Genomic DNA, 19,476 nt, shown 5'->3' on the forward strand with positions numbered 1-19,476 from the left:
TAACGGTTCACCATGGAGGGAGGAAGAAGGAGGAGTGACCGTTGGCCGTTGTCTCTTTTAAACATGGATGATGAGGTACAGTAACGTTAGATATGTAAATACTCCAACATAATGTAGCTAGTAAAACTAACGTTACTTCAAAAGTTAGTTAGTTAACATTTTTTTATTGTTTCATTGAAGTCAGGTTTCTTTGTTAACCCTATAGCTTCATTATATGTAATTTGCTGCATCATTTCCCTGCACGGTGTCAATGAGAGACTGAACAGTCACACAGGTGTGTCAGTGTTCCTGGCTGATTAGACCTCAGTTAGACCTCTGAGGCTCAGGTTGAAGCTTTGATGGGAATTTATTAGTTAGTTAGGTCACAAATCTTCATTTTAACCACTAAGAATGATAAAGGTGTAATTCATTCCTCCCTAACAGGTTCAACAAAACTAACAGACTAGGCCAGGGGTGAGAAATCTTTACTATCAAAAGAGCCACTTCAGGAAAAAATAAAAATAAATCTGTATGGAGCCGCAAAACATTTGATCATTGTGATGAAGGTAACACAGTTTATAGTCTAAGTATATAGTATATAAGTCTAATGCAGTGAGGGCCAACGTGCAAATGTACTACGTACAGTAGTATTAGGGCCACATTGAGGAAAAACAAATCGGAGATTTACAGAATAAAGTCATAATATTACAAGAAAAAGTCGTAATATAACGAGAATAAAGTCATAACTCTACGAGAAAAAAAGTCGTAATATGACGAGAATAAAGTCATAACTTTACAAGAAAAAAGTCGTAATATAACGAGAATAAAGTCATAACTTTACGAGAAAAAAAGTCGTAATATGACGAGAATAAAGTCATAACTTTACAAGAAAAAAGTCGTAATATGACGAGAATAAAGTCATAACTTTACAAGAAAAAAGTCGTAATATGACGAGAATAAAGTCATAACTTTACGAGAAAAAAGTCATAACTTTACGAGAAAAAAAGTTGTAATATTACGAGAATAAAGTCATAACTCTACGAGAAAAAAAGTCGTAATATAACGAGAATAAAGTCATAACTCTACGAGAAAAAAAGTCATAACTTTACAAGAAAAAAGTCGTAATATGACGAGAATAAAGTCATAACTTTACGAGAAAAAAAGTCGTAATATTACAAGAATAAAGTCATAACTTTACGAGAAAAAAAGTTGTAATATTACGAGAATAAAGTCATAACTCTACGAGAAAAAAAGTCGTAATATGACGAGAATAAAGTCATAACTTAACGAGAAAAAAAGTTGTAATATTATGAGAATATAGTCGTAATTTTACGAGAAAAAAATTAGTAATTTTACGAGAAAAAAAGTCGGAATATTACGAGAAAAATTTCATAACTTTACGAGAAAAAATTAAAATAACACGTAAAATTACTACTTTATAATATTATGACTTTATTCTCATAATACTATGACTTTTTTTTCTTAAACTTATGACTTTATTCTCATAATATAACAACTTTTTTTCTCCTAAACCTTTGACTTTATTTTCATAATATTACAACTTTGTTCTGGTAAACATATGACTTTGTTCTCGCAATATTATGACTTTATTCTGATAATATTACGACTTTTTTCCTCATAAACCTTTGACTTTATTCTAGTAATATTATGACTTTATTCTCGAAATCTCAGATTGATTTTTTTCCCTCAATGTGGCCCTAATACTCCGTCGTACCATAGACCTACAACAATGATAAATAAAAATGAAAATGTAAACAAAAAAACAGTTATTCATTTCCATTTTTAAAAATCTACAGGGAGCCACTAGAGAGGAGCTAAAGAGCCACATGTGGCTCCGGAGCAGCAGGTTGCAGACCCCTGGACTAGTCTATACACGCCCACATTCCCAAAGTGGGATCCGGGGGGACCCCCAAGGGTCCTTGAAGGGGTTCCAGGGGGTCCCCAGCAAAAAGGGGAACAATTTATTTTCACATTAATTCCATCCATAAATAACACAATGACATAATATGTATGACTATTTTGGTCATGGGTTTCATGCACATTCTGTAATAACACATCTAAAAGCAAGTCAGATGGGGGACCCTGGGACAAAATCTTATCAAATGGGGGCGCGCAGTCTAATTTGTGTCAGTTTAAGGGTCCTTGACGTGAAAAAGTTTGGGAATCACTGGTCTAATTAACCAGATTAACTGAAAACACCTGGGTGTTCAGAGGCTTTAAAGGACATATTGATTTAACGCTACATTAATACATTAATAAATCCAGTCTCCACCCCAAAAATGACTGGATTACCTTGTGGGAATAGCTTTTTGACTCCAAATGGCAGGTGCGTTCCTGTCATGTGGGTGCAATATACTATATATATATATATATATATACAAAATATATATAATGTATACACACCGATCAGCCATAACATTATGACCACCTGCTTAATATTGAGTAGGTCCCCCTTTTGCCGCCAAAACAGCCCTGACCCGTCGAGGCATGGACTCCACTAGACCTCTGAAGGTATGCTGTGGTATCTGGCACCAAGCCGTCAGTAGCAGATCCTTTAAGTCCTGTAAATTGCGAGGTGGGGCCTCCATGGATCGGACTTGTTTGTCCAGAACATCCCACAGATGCTCGATTGATCGGATTGAGATCTGGAGATTTGGAGGCCGAGTCCACACCTCAAACTCGTTGCCATCCACATGATGTAAAAGAAAATGTGATTCATCAGACCAGGCCACCTTCTTCCATCGCTCCTCGGTCCAGTTCTGATGGTCACGTGCCCATTGTAGGCGCTTTTGGCGGTGGACAGGGGTCAGCATGGGCACCCTGACCGGTCTGCGGCTACGCAGCCCCATACGCAACAAACTGCGATGCACTGTGTGTTCCGAAAACCTTTCTATCAGAACCAGCATGAACTTTTTCAGCAGTTTGAGCTCCAGTAGCTCTTCTATTGGAGCGGACAACACGGGCCAGCCTTCGCTCCCCACGTGCATCAATTAGCCTTGGGTCTGACCCTGTCACCGGTTCACCGGTTTTCCTTCCTTGGACCGCTTTTGGTAGGTCCTGACCACTGCAGACCGGGAACATCCCACAAGAGCTGCAGTTTTGGAGATGCTCTTACCCAGTCGTCTAGCCATCACAGTTTGGCCCTTGTCAAAGTTGCTCACATGCCTACCTTTGCCCATTTTTTCTGCTTCTAACACATCAACTTAAAGGACAAATGTTCACTTGCTGCCTAATATATCCCAAGCCACTGTCAGGTGCCATTGTAACGCGATAATCAATGTTATTCACTTCACCTCTCAGTGGTTATAATTTTATGGCTGATCAGTGTATATATATATATATATATATAATGTGTGTGTATATATATATATATATACCAGAGATGTTAAAGGGAGGGCTACCATGATACAAACTGTATGGCAAAATTTCTGTCTAGACAAAATGATGACGATATTTACCATCAGACGATAACATGATTCATACAAGACAAACATTCCAGTTTAAGACACAGAGGACCAGTCTTCTCTGAGCAATGTAATTTACATTTTATTACTTGATACACAATTCATAACAAGGCTTCTTCTCATCATAATGTCTAAGTTTAATGCCACTATGTTCATCTTCAACTTGATCTAGCTCCATGAACAGTTGAACCTCAACATTAGCTGCCTCTGGAATGTGTATTCATTCAATCCAACCGGCACATTTTTTTAGTACAGAAATACACAGAAATGTTGTTCTCCATGTTTTATGTTGTCATCTAAGGCCATGATTCAAAAGACACTTTTGTTGGCAAGACATGTAATGTAAGTTGGACAGATTCAGATTCGTAATTGTAGACAAATCTGCATTTTCTTTGAGTCTTGCCTGTTTATTATTGTATATACTGTAGCAGAGGTCAAAAAGCAAGCCAGTAACAATTACTACAGGTGACTTGAACAGCCAAAACTGGGGCTGCGTTCATGAATTCATATGGATGCTAACAAACTACAAAGGCAATATAGTGCTCTAATATATACATATGTTTTTCATAATGCATCATACATTATGTAAAAAACTATATGTATCATGTGAATTATCGTGAAGTTAAGCACCTTCACTATTGTCATTTCCACAAACACTTGAAACATGAACTGCGCCAGAACCTAACCTGGGCATCACGTCATTCACTGTCATTATAGAGCCAACAATAGTCATGATTCACTGGTTCCACCTGTTTTAGAGCAGCAAATATCTTCACAAAGAAATTCAGCACTAAATCTACTGCCCAGCATTGAACAGCTTCTTCCTGCCCTCCATACCAGACATGGCGTCCACGTTCTTACGCCAGTCAGTCACTTCCTCTTTCTGTGGGGGTGAAAAGATGATTTTGAATCAGCTCAGTCTGATTAAAACAAGAGTACTTGTAGTCATTTTGTACAACACAAATAGGCATACAATGTCGTAGGGCTGCACGATTTTGAAAAAAGATCTAATTGCAATTATTTTGACTGATATTGCAATTGCAACATGATTTGCATCATTCTTCTCATTTTCATTGAAAAACATATTAACGTAATTATGGTATGATTTTTGCTGGGATCGAGTACCAAACAAAGGTGTTTTCTTAAGTCTGTAGAATATAATGTGTAGGCCAGGACATCTCTGCTGCATGACAATATTTAATTTAAAATGGTATTTTGACATATGTTTAACATTTAAGAAATATTGCAATTTCCTCCTCATCCTGCGATTTGAACATTGCATTAGGCCATCCTGCGATTTTGATAAAATGTTCTATTAATTGTGCAGCCCTACAATGTTGGGGAATATACAGTACATGCTTGTTAATGTTAATGTGATGCACTAAACATTGATATACTTAGATACTCTTCAACTGCATTTTTACTTTCTCTGTATTTTTGAAACAAATGAAACCCTTCTCAGGATGTGCCACTCTACTTTCTAGTTCCTTTAAAAGCATTTTAGCAGTTCGGGTTTCACATCAGTATTCTATATTTAGCCTTAGTGATTATGTTAATATCCTGTATTCAGGCTGCTACTGGGTCAGCAATTACATTTATGTCAAATGTGTGGTCCCCACAGTTAAAATGAAACCGGCACCCTTGATTTCAACCAATATGTTATGATGATGAAGAAGTGTTCTGTTTAACTAAAACATCCAAAGCTTCCTTACCAAAACTGTGCAGACTGTACACTGTTATTTGATATGTTTTTAATTGTTTTTGTGTGCTGTGTGTTTACAGTTCACAGGACTCCCCGAAAAGCAGCACTGATACTGAGAGTACTATCCTCAGTGAATAAAAGTGATTTGAAGTGACACCAGCAGCTCTTACCTTCTCCTCCTCTTTCTTCACAGTCTTCAGGTTGGCCTTGAAGTCCACAGACTCTTTGACCTTAGTGCCCAGCAGAGCTCCCAACATGGCGTCAGCTGACACCCTCACCCTCTTCAGGGCCGGTCTCTTCATCTTGCCCTTCAACTCAAAGATCTTCTGAGACAGGTCCAGTATCTTTTTCCAACACAAATGACACAAACCCACCCTCAGCATTACCTTAAAATCAAGGTTCAAGGTACTTTATATGTCATTTGTAAATTCCAGCAAAGCAGTCATTGGCAATGAAAATCTTGCAATGCTCATGAAATTTGTTTATATAAAATGGGGAAATCACACAAGTAAATGTAAAAGCAAAATGATAATCTAAGGCATACAATAGTGCAGTTAAAATAAATATAAACATAAGTAAATATAAAATAGTATTGTAAATGTAAATTTGTAATTTTGTTGACGACAGTATTTTAGATGGGAAAACTGAATGAAAACAGGATGTAGTATGTATATGCATGTTGAGAAGTAATATATGTACACAGAGGTGTAGACAGGAATGTAGTATGTATAGTGAAGTAATATACAGTATATACTGTATATATATACCGTGTATATATATATACAGTATACACACACACACACACACACACACACACACACACACAGAGGTGTTCCAAATCCCAATGAATATTGTTTACATACAGTATGCACCCCTTAGATTTGTGTGAAAAAGGATAGAACTTAAACAGTTATTCACAAATATTACTTACCTCCCTATCATTTTTTGACACTTTGGAATCAATGTCATAGCGACCTTCATCAGCCCCATCAATTTTCTGGTGTAGCTCTTTGCAAATATTCTGTGGACAAAAAAGTGTAGATTAGACTCCTTTGAGTACCAGTTGCTGGAATTTGTTTGAGTGTAATTTATCTGGATAATTTCACGGAAATACTGGCATGATAACAAGCAATGCACTAGGGCTGTCCTCAACAAAAGAAATTCTTAGTCAACTAACACTCATACAACTTTATCGCATAATAAAGAAAATAATCACACAAAAGCACCACTTTACTAGAGATGTGCTCATAAGTTTCTTGGAAATGAGTCATTCAGCGTGAAAAAAACAACTGAAAAAAGAGTGATCGACTAAAGAAATCTTAGTCAACTAAGACCAAAACAACGAATAGTCGACTAATCTACTTAAAGTGGGCAGTCCTACAATGCACAGAGACAGAGCAACATGTGTATGGGCAGTGATTTGTTTATAGAATATCAAAATTGAAACACATCACACAACTCTTCTCCAGTACACCATGCCTTGATCACCAAACGTTTTCGGGGTACCACCCTGAAGAAGGCAAGATAGCTAAAAACAATGATTAAAGCATGGTGGACTGGAGAGGAGTTGTGAGATCCTTTCATTTTTAAATGTATGTCACAGTAGACTTTGTATGATCCGTAGATTAATCCAGTGACTTTGCTGTGGGTAGTTTTCATTGGAAGTATTTTCTAATGGTCTCTATTGAAACTGTTGACATTGAGGTCTGTGGTCTGTGGACTAACTGAGATGTTCTTGGCAGGAGGAATTGCTATTGAGGTCTTTAAATTTCATTTTTAAATGCTTTGAGCACCACAAACTAAAATATATTCACCTTGATTGTATTTGTCAGTGGCAGATATCTCCAAACCTCAAAACCAAAAGTAATTGCTTGCGGCTAGATACCACCAGGAGTAGGTGGGGAAAAGTGATTATGTGATTTAATGTTGACTTTCTTGAGAGCCAAAATAAAAAAAAAAACTACTCCATGTGGATTGAAATGCTTCAATGATAAATGTACCTGTAGATCCTGAAGAGACAGGCCTGACAGTTGGAGCTCTGGGACTTTCTCAGTGAGGATTCTCTCTCGTTCATCTTTTCTGACTTGCTTTTCATTGTCCAGCAAAGTCATGGCCTTCTTTAGCAGTTTGGTCTGGTGCACATACATGTACAGAATTACACCTCAGTCAACCAGACAACGTATAGTTTACAGCTCTTAAAGAGTGTAAATTCTTGAACAAGTGCATTACTGTCCAAGAATAACACACAGTTACACATAAAATACCTTCAAGAACAGCCTGCGAGATGCAGAGATTTTTGGCTTTGGTTTCTGGAAAGGAAAACGTTATACATGTCAAATTTCTGGCAAAACATTTCAAATATCCAACAGAATTGAATGATTCAACAGAAAACAAAATATGACAACATATACAGTACTGACTACAACCTGAGTAGAATTTGACTTTATCCTTTATATTTCAACTTTTTCTTTTCTTTTCTTTGGATTATATTATATACAAATGCATATTTATGGATTTGGAGCACAGAACACATCAAATAAGTCTCATAATCCAACACAAGTGCAGTTTTTAGTCCCATAACTGATGCGATGAATTGATAACTCACCGTATTTCTATCCAGTTAGGAAGGTGGTGCCCATATTTCAAGAAGAGAAAGAGAAAAGGTGCAACTTATTACATTTGTCAAATGTCTCATAAGAAGTTGTGGTGTGGTGAAAGTAAATGAGACATGAATGCTTACCCTTCAGACATGTTTGCAGTTCTATGTGTCTTCACTTGTTAAATCTATCTGAAAAAGACAGATGGAAGACAATTATCTTTTCTTTTTTTCTACATAAGTATACACATACATCTCTGCTAATTTATTGTGAACAGAAAAAAGCTAAATTTAGCCCATTTGATTGAGAAATCCTATATACCATACAGTAGGTTGCAGTTCCACAGCAGAGGACACAAACAATGTATGACATTGTCTAAAGGTCAAACCTACAACTTAAAAAATACTCTCTAAAAAAAGCCAAAAAATACTCAAAATAATACTAATACCAGACAAGTAATCAATCAAGACTAAAGAGGACAGGATTCATATTGTTTTTCAATATAGATATTTTATGACTTTTGATTTAGTAAGCAAAGATTCTTCGATTCCAGATCATTACATTTAAATGACACTACAAAGTAATGTGAATAGGTTGCAAAGAAGAAGAAGACATAAATGAAATACACATTGTGTGATGTGTTCTTTATAACTTCAGCCAGCTGATCTCAAACGTGAACAAAAATAAAACTCCTACCTGACTCACATGTAAAGAGATTCCTTTTTTTTTTTTTTAAAATAGATAGCTTTAATTCGATTTTTAAAGATTTTTAAATGGCATTTAGTTTAAGAAACTATAACTGGCATTAACATAAATCCAGCCTTGCTTTTTTAATACTGATGAATTTGGAGTAGCGTCAACAAGAGTATTGTAATAAAACACCTTCTTTTGTTGTTTTATCCCTTCATGTTCTGTAAGATTTCAAAATAAAGCTCCTTACCTTATACAGCAGGTGACAAATACTCACAGGCGCCTTTTTCTGAGACGAGAAGGACAGAAAGAGGGTAGATATATAGATTCCAGCGCTCATGTGAGTGGCTCACTAAAATAGACCCTCTGTCCTCACCATTCTTGCACAGCGTCTCTCATATCCCTCTTGCATGATGTGTGAAATCTTACTGGGACTGTCCACCTGTGATGCTTTCCTACTGTCCTCCGTCTCCTCGCTAAGGAGGACAGTTTGAAATAGCTTTAATCCAACATTTTGTGTGTGAAATTAATGTTGATCCCACATAAAATCCCAAGTGATTATTAGGTCACACAGTGGAGGAAAACAACGGCAGGATTGCTTTATTTTTATTGAGAGAGTTCGTTCGTTTATCTTTGTATCAAGTACATAAACCAAATATGAACACACTTTCACCACATTAACAAGCTAGATGGCAATTTATCACAGCAGATAACACATTAGCAGTCGATCATTTACGAGGGACAAACAACATATTATACTGTAGGTCCACTAGTGTCTGAGTGATGGTTTGAAAGAGTGATGCTGCCATCACAAGGCTGCTGAGGAGAACTACTGCAAACAGTCTAATACAAAGCAGTTAATGACAAAAAAAGATATGATTTTTCAATTTAAAACATAATTTAAAGTCCACTTGAAGCCTGTAATCCGTCTTTAAATAAACATCTGTTGCTTTCCTTTATTTCTACAAGATTACTACAAAGCAAGACTGTGCTGATTTTTTAGAGTATTTGCAATTCATACATCAATACTGTATAATATAGGTAAGACAGTAAGTAACATTAAGAATTTGTTATAATAAGATGATCTCTTAAACAAAAGTAAATGTTTCTTTAGTTCTTTAGGCGTCAAACAGCTTCTTCCTGCCCTCCATACCAGACATGGACTCCACGTTCTTACGCCAGTCAGTCACCGCCTCCTTCTGTTGGAAACATAACACATCACCAAGATGAATCAAATCATTTGAACCAAAAATGGCCTTTACCTGAAGGTTTCTGAGACTGTAAAGATGAAAGCCAGGCTTACCTTCTCATCTTCCTTCTTGACCGTTTTGAGGTTGGCCTTGAAGTCGATGGACTCCTTGTGTTTGGAGCCCAGCAGGACGCTCAGCATGGCTTCAGCTGAGATCTTCACTCTCTTCAGGGTCGGCTTCTTGAATTTACTCTGGATCTCAATAATCTTCAAGTTCATGTTGTCAATCTAGCCGGAGGATCAGTTGATAGAAAGGATTGTTCTTTTGCCATTCGACCATTGTGAGTCAAGAACACCATATCACCCCCAGACACAATGTGAGGGAAGCTCCCTAGATCCTTACATTTTTCCCCACAAGTTCACATCCATATATGGATTTATGAACCCTGGAATGTATCAATATGTCTATTTGTAATTAATCCAAAATTGAAAGCTGACTGTTCACTCTTAACCTTGTAATTTCATTTAAAAAAAAAAAAAATAAATCTTACATTAATGTCAATTTTTCTAGTGCTTAAACCAAATATTTCTAAAATATTTAGATGGATTGGACCAACCAGTACAAGGTCAGAGAAACTCTACTGCGTTACTACTACTACTACTACTTTACAAAACAAATACTATATATTTTTAAAAAGAAGCATATTTATACAAACTTAGAAACTCTTCTTGTTATAACAATATGCTATTTATCTTGTTATAACAATAAGTTATCACATTTTAATGTGAAAGTTTCAGAGTATAACAAGATAAATAGTACATTGTTATAGCAAGAAAATTCCTTTTAACAATATTTCAACAATTACTGGAGATAAATAAATAAAACATGCAAAGAAAAACATTTTAAATTGCCACTTTTGCAGATATTTGATATCCGTGGTTTGAAATCTGATTGCTCAATACGTCATATTTGATATATAGCCAATCTCTCCCAATGTATTTATTGTTCTAACCCTAGAATATAAATGTCACTGGCTGGGGTTTTATGTTTCATTATATCAGTGTAATGATTTATTGTCTCCAAACAAATTAACAGTCCATGATTTACTGTCTTGTTTAAACCAGTTGAATAATGTGACTCTTGACTCTCAAAAAAAATGCCGTGGATTACAATGAAGCATGATGTGCTCACAGACAAATTGCAAATTTACAATTTCCTCCCAGCTTACTGTTGATTTTGTAAATCACAGATGTGAAATGTGTTGAGTTCCTAAATATTTGAGGGCGTTTTGGTGCTATAACAAAGTCACAGAGTGCATAAGGCTTTATGCATAAGAGTCTGTTATGTCTTCATGCCGCCACTCGGAGGCAGTGTTTGTTCACTTTTAGCTATTTTATGTTGTGTCCCCATCTTCATAGTAAAGACATTGAATGCAATAACTTAAAAAAAAAAACATTTCCACATGCATCACTGACTTTATCTTCCTGTTCATTCATGAGCAGCTCACCTCCTTGTCGTTTTTGGACACCTTAAGACCGATATCATACCATTCCTCATCCACAACATCAATCTTGTGGTGTAAGTCTTTGCAAAGATCCTGTAAAAAAAAAAGTAAAAGACACCCTCTAGTGGTATCAGAATATAATAAAAAAAAGTCAAATAGAAAGACTTTATATTGGTGAGAGAGAGAGTGTATTGGACGATTTGAATAAAGTGAAATACCAGAAGCTCTTGCAAAGGCAGACCAGAAATATTTAGAGGAGGAACTCGTTCTCCCAGAGCAGCTTCTCTCTCCTTTATCTTCTGCTCCGTCTCCTCCTGCAGCATCTGAGCAGCGACGGTCAAAAGTCTAATCTAAGGACAAAATAAAAATGAATAATTTGAACTCAATTTTTTTCTCTAGACCAAATAGAGCAAAAGTCCACATAAATACCAGAATTTTTGCATCAATTTGCATCATAAAACTTGAGTATGACACATCCGTTAAGAATATTTATACACGACTAACACACATGTAAACTGTATGTATAATGCAATTCTCAACACACATCACAACCATTTTTCTGAGGTTTATATAAAGAGCATTTAAAGTTATGAACTCTGTCTCAAGTCAAATTCTTCATAATAAATAGATTAAAAAAAACAAAAACATCTCAAATAAAGAAAAACTTACCTTCAACCCCAGCCTTCGAGAGGAGGAGATCTTTGATTTTTTCTATAATTCACACATAAAACAAAAAACATTTAATACCCTCCATATACCTATACTGTTTATGGACTGTATGATTTTTTTTTAGATTGCATTAATAGATAAATATAAAAGATGTTGTATGATTGATACTCACAGCTCTGTTGGAGCATTAAAATGAGAAAGAAAATACATGTCAACTTATTTACACAATGAATATCAATATATAGTTTTTCAGTATACTTTGAAGCTGTCAATGAACACTTTAAAATAAACCAGAAGCGATTATACTCACGTTTCAGCCATGATTGTCTTAAATTCCCGCACTAGAATTGTAAAGGTAAAAGAAAATGAAAATTATCTTTGCAGAAATTGAAAACTGTGAAATATTAATACATTTGATTGCAAACAGAGTGAATTCACCTTAAACACCTGTTAAATTGAGCTGTACGCGGAGGATTGGTGATCTTTTAAACCTCCCTGGTCAAAGTATTTCACCCACTCCAAACATTCATTGGCCCATTAAAGTTATTTATCGTTCACCCAATTGTTCCCCTGGTGCAGTTCAAGGCGGATACGAATATTATATGAACATTTTGCTTTCATCACATTACATTTTGTTTACTTTATAGTGATCATCCTTTGTCAGATACAGTACATGTAATCAAAGAATAATATAGATAAACTTTTTTTAATTTCTCTCTTCATTCAAATAAAAATTCATGACAATTAAATGTAGTCTTATTACAAATTTAAATACATATTACAACTAATATGCAATGGTACAGAAAACATCTTTAAAAATGACTTTAACTTTAAAAGCACTTGTGTGATGTGCAAACATAACTCACAAGAGTCTCTGCATAGGTGACAATAAAGGTGAATGGCCAGATAATCCACAGGCATGTAAACTGACAATGTTCAACTAATGATGTCAATGTCACAATGATTTCCAAATGAAAGAACAAAACAAGACCCTCATCTGAATGAGAGATTTTACAGATTATAAATCAACTATTAGTAATTGTTTTAAACTCGTAGCATGCTGAGAAGTTACTCCTTATTCACAGAACTCAGCTCAACGCCTCAACGTGCCCACACACAGTTTACTGTAATCCACAAATACCAGAATATAAGCAACTCTGTACCTTATTGAAGCCGAAAACAGCTCCTTGAGCCTCCAAACTGAAGAAAAGTGTGTGTGAGGGAGGCAGCAATCGACTTTCTGAGAGAGAAAAATCTATCAGATTTATAGCGTCAAGTGTGAATGGCTCACAAAAATAGACTCCTGCTGTCTGTCCACCAGCAGTGACATTTACTGTTGCACATAGCATCCCCACAATATCAGACAGGAAAGGAGGTAATAAAAGTTCATTTATGGGCTCAAACATTTGGGTATCTGGTGTAATTTTGACAACACCTGTTGGTGGAAGTGACAGTGAGAATTTAAAGAGACACTGGGTCAGTGACACACATTCACAATTGACCAAGGCCAGCTTGTTGGAGTTTGGATTGAGTTGTTAAGGAGTCAAACAGAAGGAGGAAAGCAACCTAGATTGTTTGTATTCACTTGTCCTGCTTGTTTATTTATAGAACAAACAACACAAACCAAGTGTGAGTCTGGACCACCTCAAGATGTCCATCTTTAGGCATCTAATTGTGTCACCATCTGAGACTGTTTATAATTTAATTTATAATATCACATATCTGAATTTCTAGTGGCCGCAGCCACTGTATGGCATTGCTTTGGTCATGCCAATTTGCAAATTCATCAACATAATAGAGTTTAAAACATTGAAAATGAATCAAAGATGATTTTATTTTAGATCTTGAGGGATTTAAAATGATTAGTTTTATCATTTTGCCTCAAATTAAATGGAGCTTTTTTCTTACTTTCACTATCACAAAACGTTAGAAGCATCTTCATGCACATCTATCAATCACATTCTATCCACCTTGCTCTAAATACATCATCACTCCTTTGCATGTGTGTGATGACAGCCTATTATAGCCTGATAACACATTACAGGACCACCTTGGAGGTAAGATTAAAGCCAAAAGTTAGTTTATTTAGGGGAGCAGAGGAACAAGGACAGGTGCTGGTCAGGACATGATGGTTTGTAAACTGAGCCAGCCAGAGCTCAATCTGCGTCAATGTTGTAACAGGGAGTCAAATGGCTCAAAGGGCCGCGACTCGTGCCCTCACGTAAGGATAGGTAGGCAGCGAACGATTAAACAAGAATAGTAGCTTACAAACCTTGGGTCAAATACTATTCTTGGATCACTTCTTTCAGTACTTGCTTTAAAGGAGTATTCAAGCGATTTAGTATTGCACTTCCACACAAGAGACAGCTCCGACCAAGAATGGTCAAAACTGATGCAGATTTCCTATTAGTCCCTTTAATTGGTTAAACTCCAATGGTAAATGGTAAATGGACTTGCATTTATATAGCGTTTTTCTAGTCTTCCGACAACTCAAAGCGCTTTACACTACATGTCAGCATTCAACTATTCACACACACATTCATACACTGATGGAAGAGGCTGCTAAGGTGCTAACTTAGCCCATCAGGATCTGATCTAAATACTCATTCACACACCGGTGGCTATGCCTTCGGGAGCAATTTGGGGTTAAGTGTCTTGCTCAAGGACACATCGACATGTGACCCGGAACAGCCAGGTTACAGGTCGAACCACCGAAATGTAACCCGGAGCAGCCGGGTCACAGGTCGAACCACCGACCTTCCGATTGGTGGACCACCTGCTCTACCCTCTGAGCCACAGCCGCCCTAACAATACTGGAGCCTACATTTCCCATAATGCATCCAGCAGCACCTACTTGTTATACTGCATTCACACACTATCAGCAAAACCTCCTGTCATTCGAACTTGGGAGTGTTCATGCTTAATTACCTCCTCTGCTAGCCTTGTAAGAACATCATTGAAATGAAACAGCTACTTCTGTGGTCTTCTTATGTACGTATTCAAACCAGTTCTTTAACAAGTGAAAACAAATACAAAACTGTATATAGCTTCTTTTAAATTTGCTGAATCGATTGTATTTGTTTTAATATTGCATTTTATTTAGATGTAACTGCCAGCGATGATGGCTTTTTACACATCTATAGTTCTTTCCACCAAGTGGGAGAAATTGTCGCTGTCAGAAACTCCCGCAATCTCCGACTCCAAGGCTGACAAACAATATGTGAACACATCATTAGACCCCTGCCTGGTCATCATCATTGGTTATAATTGTATCCCATATTGAGTTGCACTGGTTGCTTCCTTGTTCCGTTGTTTTACTGAGGGGTTTATTGCAGCCCTGAACCTGCGACCTTTCTTATTTTTAGACGTCCACAGTTCTTAATGTGAATGTTACATCTGCTTTGATTTACGAAGACGATTTAACAACTTTGTTTTCAGCTGCTACTGTTGACAACATGGAACCATTACTACCATCTGGCTGATGTTGTGTCCCAATCTAATAATAATAATAAAGTAAACAGAAGAGTGCAGCATAGGTTTTCTGTGTTGATCAGGAGTATTTATTATCAGGACATAAACCGGTCTTTTCCAGGCATTTCAAGATCAAGACACACAGCAAATCTCACAGAAAGTGTAGACAATTAGAAAAACACCTCAAAAAGGCCGCCAGAATGCAACTCATTTATATGCTAAATCTACACATTTCATTTGAATCTGAATATTTTTGCATATTTCAAATGTGAAGTCTATACACACGCATACACTGTCAACTTACTATTACTTTATTACTTTATATTTACGGACATTTTAATGTTTACAGTGGACGAGAATAGAGAGGAAAGTCTACTGTCCGGCATTAAACAGCTTCTTCCTGCCCTCCATACCAGACATGGCCTCCACGTTCTTACGCCAGTCAGTCACCTCCTCTTTCTGTTCATAAGAAAAAAATAACTCTTAATGATACTGTATGTTCACAAAATAACCCCAAAATAACACGAGCAGTTTAAAACCAACGAGTCAACCAAGCCTTACGTAGTCTTGAAAACTTTAAAAACAATCTGCTGTTATAGCTGCCACCCTTACCTTCTCCTCCTCTTTCTTCACAGTCTTGAGGTTGGCCTTGAAGTCCACAGACTCTTTGACTTTGGCGCCCAGCAGAGCTCCCAACATGGCGTCAGCTGACACCCTCACCCTCTTCAGGGCCGGTCTCTTCATTTTACCCTTCAGCTCAAAGATCTTCAGTGACAGATTTTCAAACTGCAGGAAACAATGAAAAATGTAAGTAAAAAGTACACAACATAACCACCTTAAAAATGCCAATAGATCACAATGAAAATGTATTTTAAATATGATAAAAAAAAACACACTCAGTAAGGCTATTAACTAGGGCCGTCCTCGACCTAAGAAATTGTTAGTCGACTAACACGCCGACAGATCTGTGAAACCGAGTTTCTCCACCAAGAATCACACCAAAGCACTACTTTAAATCTTGTGTTTACCAGAGATATGCCCATACGTTTCTTAGAAATAAATCATTCAGCATGAAAAAAGCATAAAAAACAACTTATAGACTGAAGAAATCTTAGTCGAATAAGAGCAAAACGACTAAGAGGGGGCAGCCCTACTATCCTACATACTAATCCTACATGTTACCGGTATATAAATGATAATAAAACTGATAATGAAAACAATCACTATAATGCTGCAGCTTCTTAATTTGTTATGAAAGATTAATTTATCATTGAAAACAGTAAACACATCAATAAAGTCAACTTAATCCACATGTAAGTCAAATGAATATGAATAAAAATGTACCTCCTTGTTATTTTTGGCCACTTTGGCGTCGATGTCATAGCGCTCCTCATCTACCACGTCGGTCTTCTGTTGCAGTTCTTTGCACAGAGCCTGCACACAGAGCAAGAACCCTACAATCCACTGGCGTGTTGCACATTTCAAACTCAAAGGTTATGTTTTTCTGTGTGTTTAGTTTAGTTTAGTTTATTACTTTATTTTACGGGGACAGTGCATATTAATAACATTTCTGAAAATATGCCAGAGTTAGCCAGAAAACCTGAATTTTCATCTGTCGATCATTCATTCTTATAACACACAGAATCAACAATAGCATGACAACAATCAACAGACAGCATGACAACAGGTGAAGTGTGGATATTATGTACACTATGGCAACACAATAAGCAGGAGCAGCTCTTACATTAAACATAATAATGACAAATATGACAATAAACAACACCTCCCAGTTCTCGTGTTCACAAGTTTGATTTCTAGTAAAACAGACTCTTAATGTTGTGGAGAAGGAACAGTACTTTTCACAGTTTCTTATGTGCTGTGGGAAGTTGTTTCAATCCTGGGAAGCTCTGACAGAAAAAGCAGATTGGCCAAACGTACTTTGTCTTCTAGGTGTTGATGCAACACTCAGTTATTTATGAAACATTAGACCATGGAGTCTCATTATTAGTGGTTGCTTGTATTTAATATTTGAAATACGTTTTTTTAATAGTATGATTTATTAAAGGTTTCCGTCAGCTAAATGCCCAAAATATAAAATGTGGACTGCGAGGCACCTCTCCTCTAATAAACCTACTGCATTTGAACATACTGTGTGCATGTTATCTATAAGCATCAGAGGGATACTTGCGTAGGAGCATTTCAGCGATGTTGTTTCATTGTAGTATGATTGGCGGTTCATGCAGTGACCTGCACATACCTGAAGGTCCTGCATGGACAAACCAGACAGCTGAAGAGGAGGGACTCTCTCACCCAGAGTGGCTTCTCTCTCCAGCTTCTTCTCCTTCTTCTCCTTCTCCAACATCACAGCTGCCGTTTTCAGCAGCGTGGTCTGAAGTGAATGAAAAAGTGAGAATGAGATTAACTTTTTTGGCACAGATCACTCTTATGTTGGGAATTTGTGGATGGTGTTATACAGTTTTATTTGTGGTTATTATTGTAAAGACAAAGAAGACAATACCTTAAGAGCCAGTCTGCGAGATGCAGAGATCTTGGATTTTTTCTAAAAAAAAAAAAAGCAGTAGAACAAAAGATATATGTAGCAACAGTTTATAAAAATACATATGGTATCCAGTGGTGGAAGAAGTACTCAGATCTTTTAATTAAGTAAAAATAATAATATAGCAGTGTAGAAATACTCTGTTAAAATGAAAAGTCTTGCATTCAAATCTTTACTTAAGTAAAAGTACAAAAGTATCAGCATCAAAATATACTTCCATTATCAAAAGTAAAAGTACTCATTCCGCAGAATCATCTCTATTATATTATTGTATTATAATTATTGATGCATTAATGTGTTCATCACTTTAATGTTGCACCTGGTAAAGGTTTCTTAGCTTTCTTAGTTTCATCTGTAATAATACATCATCATTTATTAGTTGATTATATTTTGTTTTAATAATCTGAATCTGTAAAGTAACTAAATTATATAAATCAGTATAGCAGAGTAAAAGTACAATATTTCCCTCTGAGATGTAGTAGAGTGGAAGTATAAAGTAGCAGAACATGGAAATACTCAAGTAAAGTACAAGTACATTACATTGGTAGTTAAGTACAGTACTTTAGTAAACTTACTTTCCACCACTGATGGTATCTAAGTGTAGATTTTCTTTAGTTAAGCTACACCAACTATATACAGTAGATAACTTACCTGTCTGTGGTGGATATTATGATGGAAAGGAAAATAAAAAAAAATATTATCAACATGATAAAGCTTCAAAGAATTACTATAATTTTACAAATATTTATTTACATAATTACAAAATTATAACTTACCCCTCAGACATGATCAGCTTTTGTCTGTAAAAATTAAATAATTCATACTAAAGTCAGAAAAATGCAATAATCAGAAGTAGTAACAGTAAATACATGCAGTGTAGTCGTATTCTTCCTGTTTAACATTAATATACAAGATGTATTATATACACTGTAATATTTGATTATTTTGTAATTCATGAATCCCAGTTGGGAGTTGATCCATTTAACAGGGCAGCCAGAATCAAAATGAGCTTTTGCCAAATAGGACAAATCATCATCTTTGTAATAAAAAGTATTTCCCAGTAGCATTTGTTAAAGTTATTAAAAATGAGAAGGTTTACTAAGTTGCACCTTAACATTTGAATCACTTGATGAGTGAATTTAAACATTAAATGGATAAACTAGATGTGCCTTTACACTGAGTGCATATATTTTATAACAAAGTAAGTAGATAAATTGTCTTGTTTTGGTCTCTTAAAGATCAAACTGTAATAAATATTTTACAATAAATTTGCACGTTTGTATTTTTCCATCAGCTTACTAAAGTCCCTGCTGTTAAATTATTCCTGATAAATGCAACAGGTGAAATTGTCTAATTGTCTAATATATTCGTAAACTACACTATCATCTTTAAAATCAACATACCTTTTTTATCGCTGCAGAAAACCTGTTGAGGTGAGCAGTGGCTGTCTTTAAGTGACAAGAAATAAACTCCTCAAATGTAATGGCTCCTTTTGCCTTCTGTGAGCGGCCAACTAAAATAGCCTCCTATGTCCTGACAGCTAGTAGACTCTACTGTATATCACATCCCCCAACACCAGGTTAACGACCACTGTACTCCTATTGCTCAATAACACCAAGAGCAGAGGATGTT

General features: G+C 36.1%; 3 protein-coding genes and 1 long non-coding RNA gene across 4 annotated transcripts; 1 reads left to right on the forward strand and 3 right to left on the reverse strand.

The window, feature by feature from the left end:
* LOC141765987 (uncharacterized) lies at positions 1–16,613 on the forward strand. The gene is made up of 3 exons (XR_012593555.1): positions 1–75; positions 5,360–5,501; positions 15,923–16,613. It is a non-coding gene; the product is annotated as an uncharacterized LOC141765987 (long non-coding RNA).
* LOC141765984 (troponin I, slow skeletal muscle-like) lies at positions 3,396–7,470 on the reverse strand. Its single transcript, XM_074632383.1, has 5 exons — positions 7,431–7,470; positions 7,167–7,298; positions 6,098–6,187; positions 5,337–5,510; positions 3,396–4,347 (listed from the first exon to the last, which is right to left on the reverse strand). Exons 2-5 carry the CDS (start codon positions 7,275–7,277, stop codon positions 4,261–4,263), a joined length of 462 nt encoding a protein of 153 aa, XP_074488484.1. The 5' UTR covers positions 7,278–7,298; positions 7,431–7,470; the 3' UTR covers positions 3,396–4,260.
* Positions 7,888–13,041, reverse strand: LOC141765986 (troponin I, slow skeletal muscle-like). Its single transcript, XM_074632387.1, has 8 exons — positions 12,980–13,041; positions 12,123–12,157; positions 11,817–11,858; positions 11,366–11,497; positions 11,151–11,240; positions 9,757–9,930; positions 8,704–9,652; positions 7,888–7,954 (listed from the first exon to the last, which is right to left on the reverse strand). The coding sequence occupies exons 4-7, from the start codon at positions 11,468–11,470 to the stop codon at positions 9,572–9,574; spliced, it is 450 nt and encodes a 149-aa protein (XP_074488488.1). The 5' UTR covers positions 11,471–11,497; positions 11,817–11,858; positions 12,123–12,157; positions 12,980–13,041; the 3' UTR covers positions 7,888–7,954; positions 8,704–9,571.
* Positions 15,616–18,040, reverse strand: tnni4b.2 (troponin I4b, tandem duplicate 2). The gene is made up of 5 exons (XM_074632386.1): positions 17,806–18,040; positions 17,545–17,676; positions 16,632–16,721; positions 15,900–16,073; positions 15,616–15,746 (listed from the first exon to the last, which is right to left on the reverse strand). The coding sequence occupies exons 2-5, from the start codon at positions 17,647–17,649 to the stop codon at positions 15,660–15,662; spliced, it is 456 nt and encodes a 151-aa protein (XP_074488487.1). The 5' UTR covers positions 17,650–17,676; positions 17,806–18,040; the 3' UTR covers positions 15,616–15,659.
* Between the last annotated feature and the right edge of the window lie 1,436 nt (positions 18,041–19,476).

The sequence above is a fragment of the Sebastes fasciatus genome, chromosome 4, assembly GCF_043250625.1.
Source record: "Sebastes fasciatus isolate fSebFas1 chromosome 4, fSebFas1.pri, whole genome shotgun sequence".
NCBI lineage: Eukaryota > Metazoa > Chordata > Actinopteri > Perciformes > Sebastidae > Sebastes > Sebastes fasciatus.

What these genes read in the sequence shown, in the direction of transcription:
- tnni4b.2 (XM_074632386.1), bottom strand. Translation starts at nt 17,649, where the DNA reads ATGTTGGAGAAGGAGAAGAAGGAGAAGAAGCTGGAGAGAGAAGCCACT. An exon ending in TGTCCATGCAGGACCTTCAG is followed by an intron (nt 16,722 to 17,544) that starts GTATGTGCAGGT and finishes CTCTGTGTGCAG; the next exon opens with GCTCTGTGCAAAGAACTGCA. An exon ending in TGGCCAAAAATAACAAGGAG is followed by an intron (nt 16,074 to 16,631) that starts GTACATTTTTAT and finishes TGTTTCCTGCAG; the next exon opens with TTTGAAAATCTGTCACTGAA.
- LOC141765986 (XM_074632387.1), bottom strand. Translation starts at nt 11,470, where the DNA reads ATGCTGCAGGAGGAGACGGAGCAGAAGATAAAGGAGAGAGAAGCTGCT. An exon ending in TGTCCAAAAACGACAAGGAG is followed by an intron (nt 9,931 to 11,150) that starts GTGAGCTGCTCA and finishes TCCTCCGGCTAG; the next exon opens with ATTGACAACATGAACTTGAA. An exon ending in TCAAGAAGGAAGATGAGAAG is followed by an intron (nt 9,653 to 9,756) that starts GTAAGCCTGGCT and finishes TGTTTCCAACAG; the next exon opens with AAGGAGGCGGTGACTGACTG.
- LOC141765984 (XM_074632383.1), bottom strand. Translation starts at nt 7,277, where the DNA reads ATGACTTTGCTGGACAATGAAAAGCAAGTCAGAAAAGATGAACGAGAG. An exon ending in TGTCTCTTCAGGATCTACAG is followed by an intron (nt 6,188 to 7,166) that starts GTACATTTATCA and finishes TTTTGTCCACAG; the next exon opens with AATATTTGCAAAGAGCTACA. An exon ending in TGAAGAAAGAGGAGGAGAAG is followed by an intron (nt 4,348 to 5,336) that starts GTAAGAGCTGCT and finishes TCACCCCCACAG; the next exon opens with AAAGAGGAAGTGACTGACTG.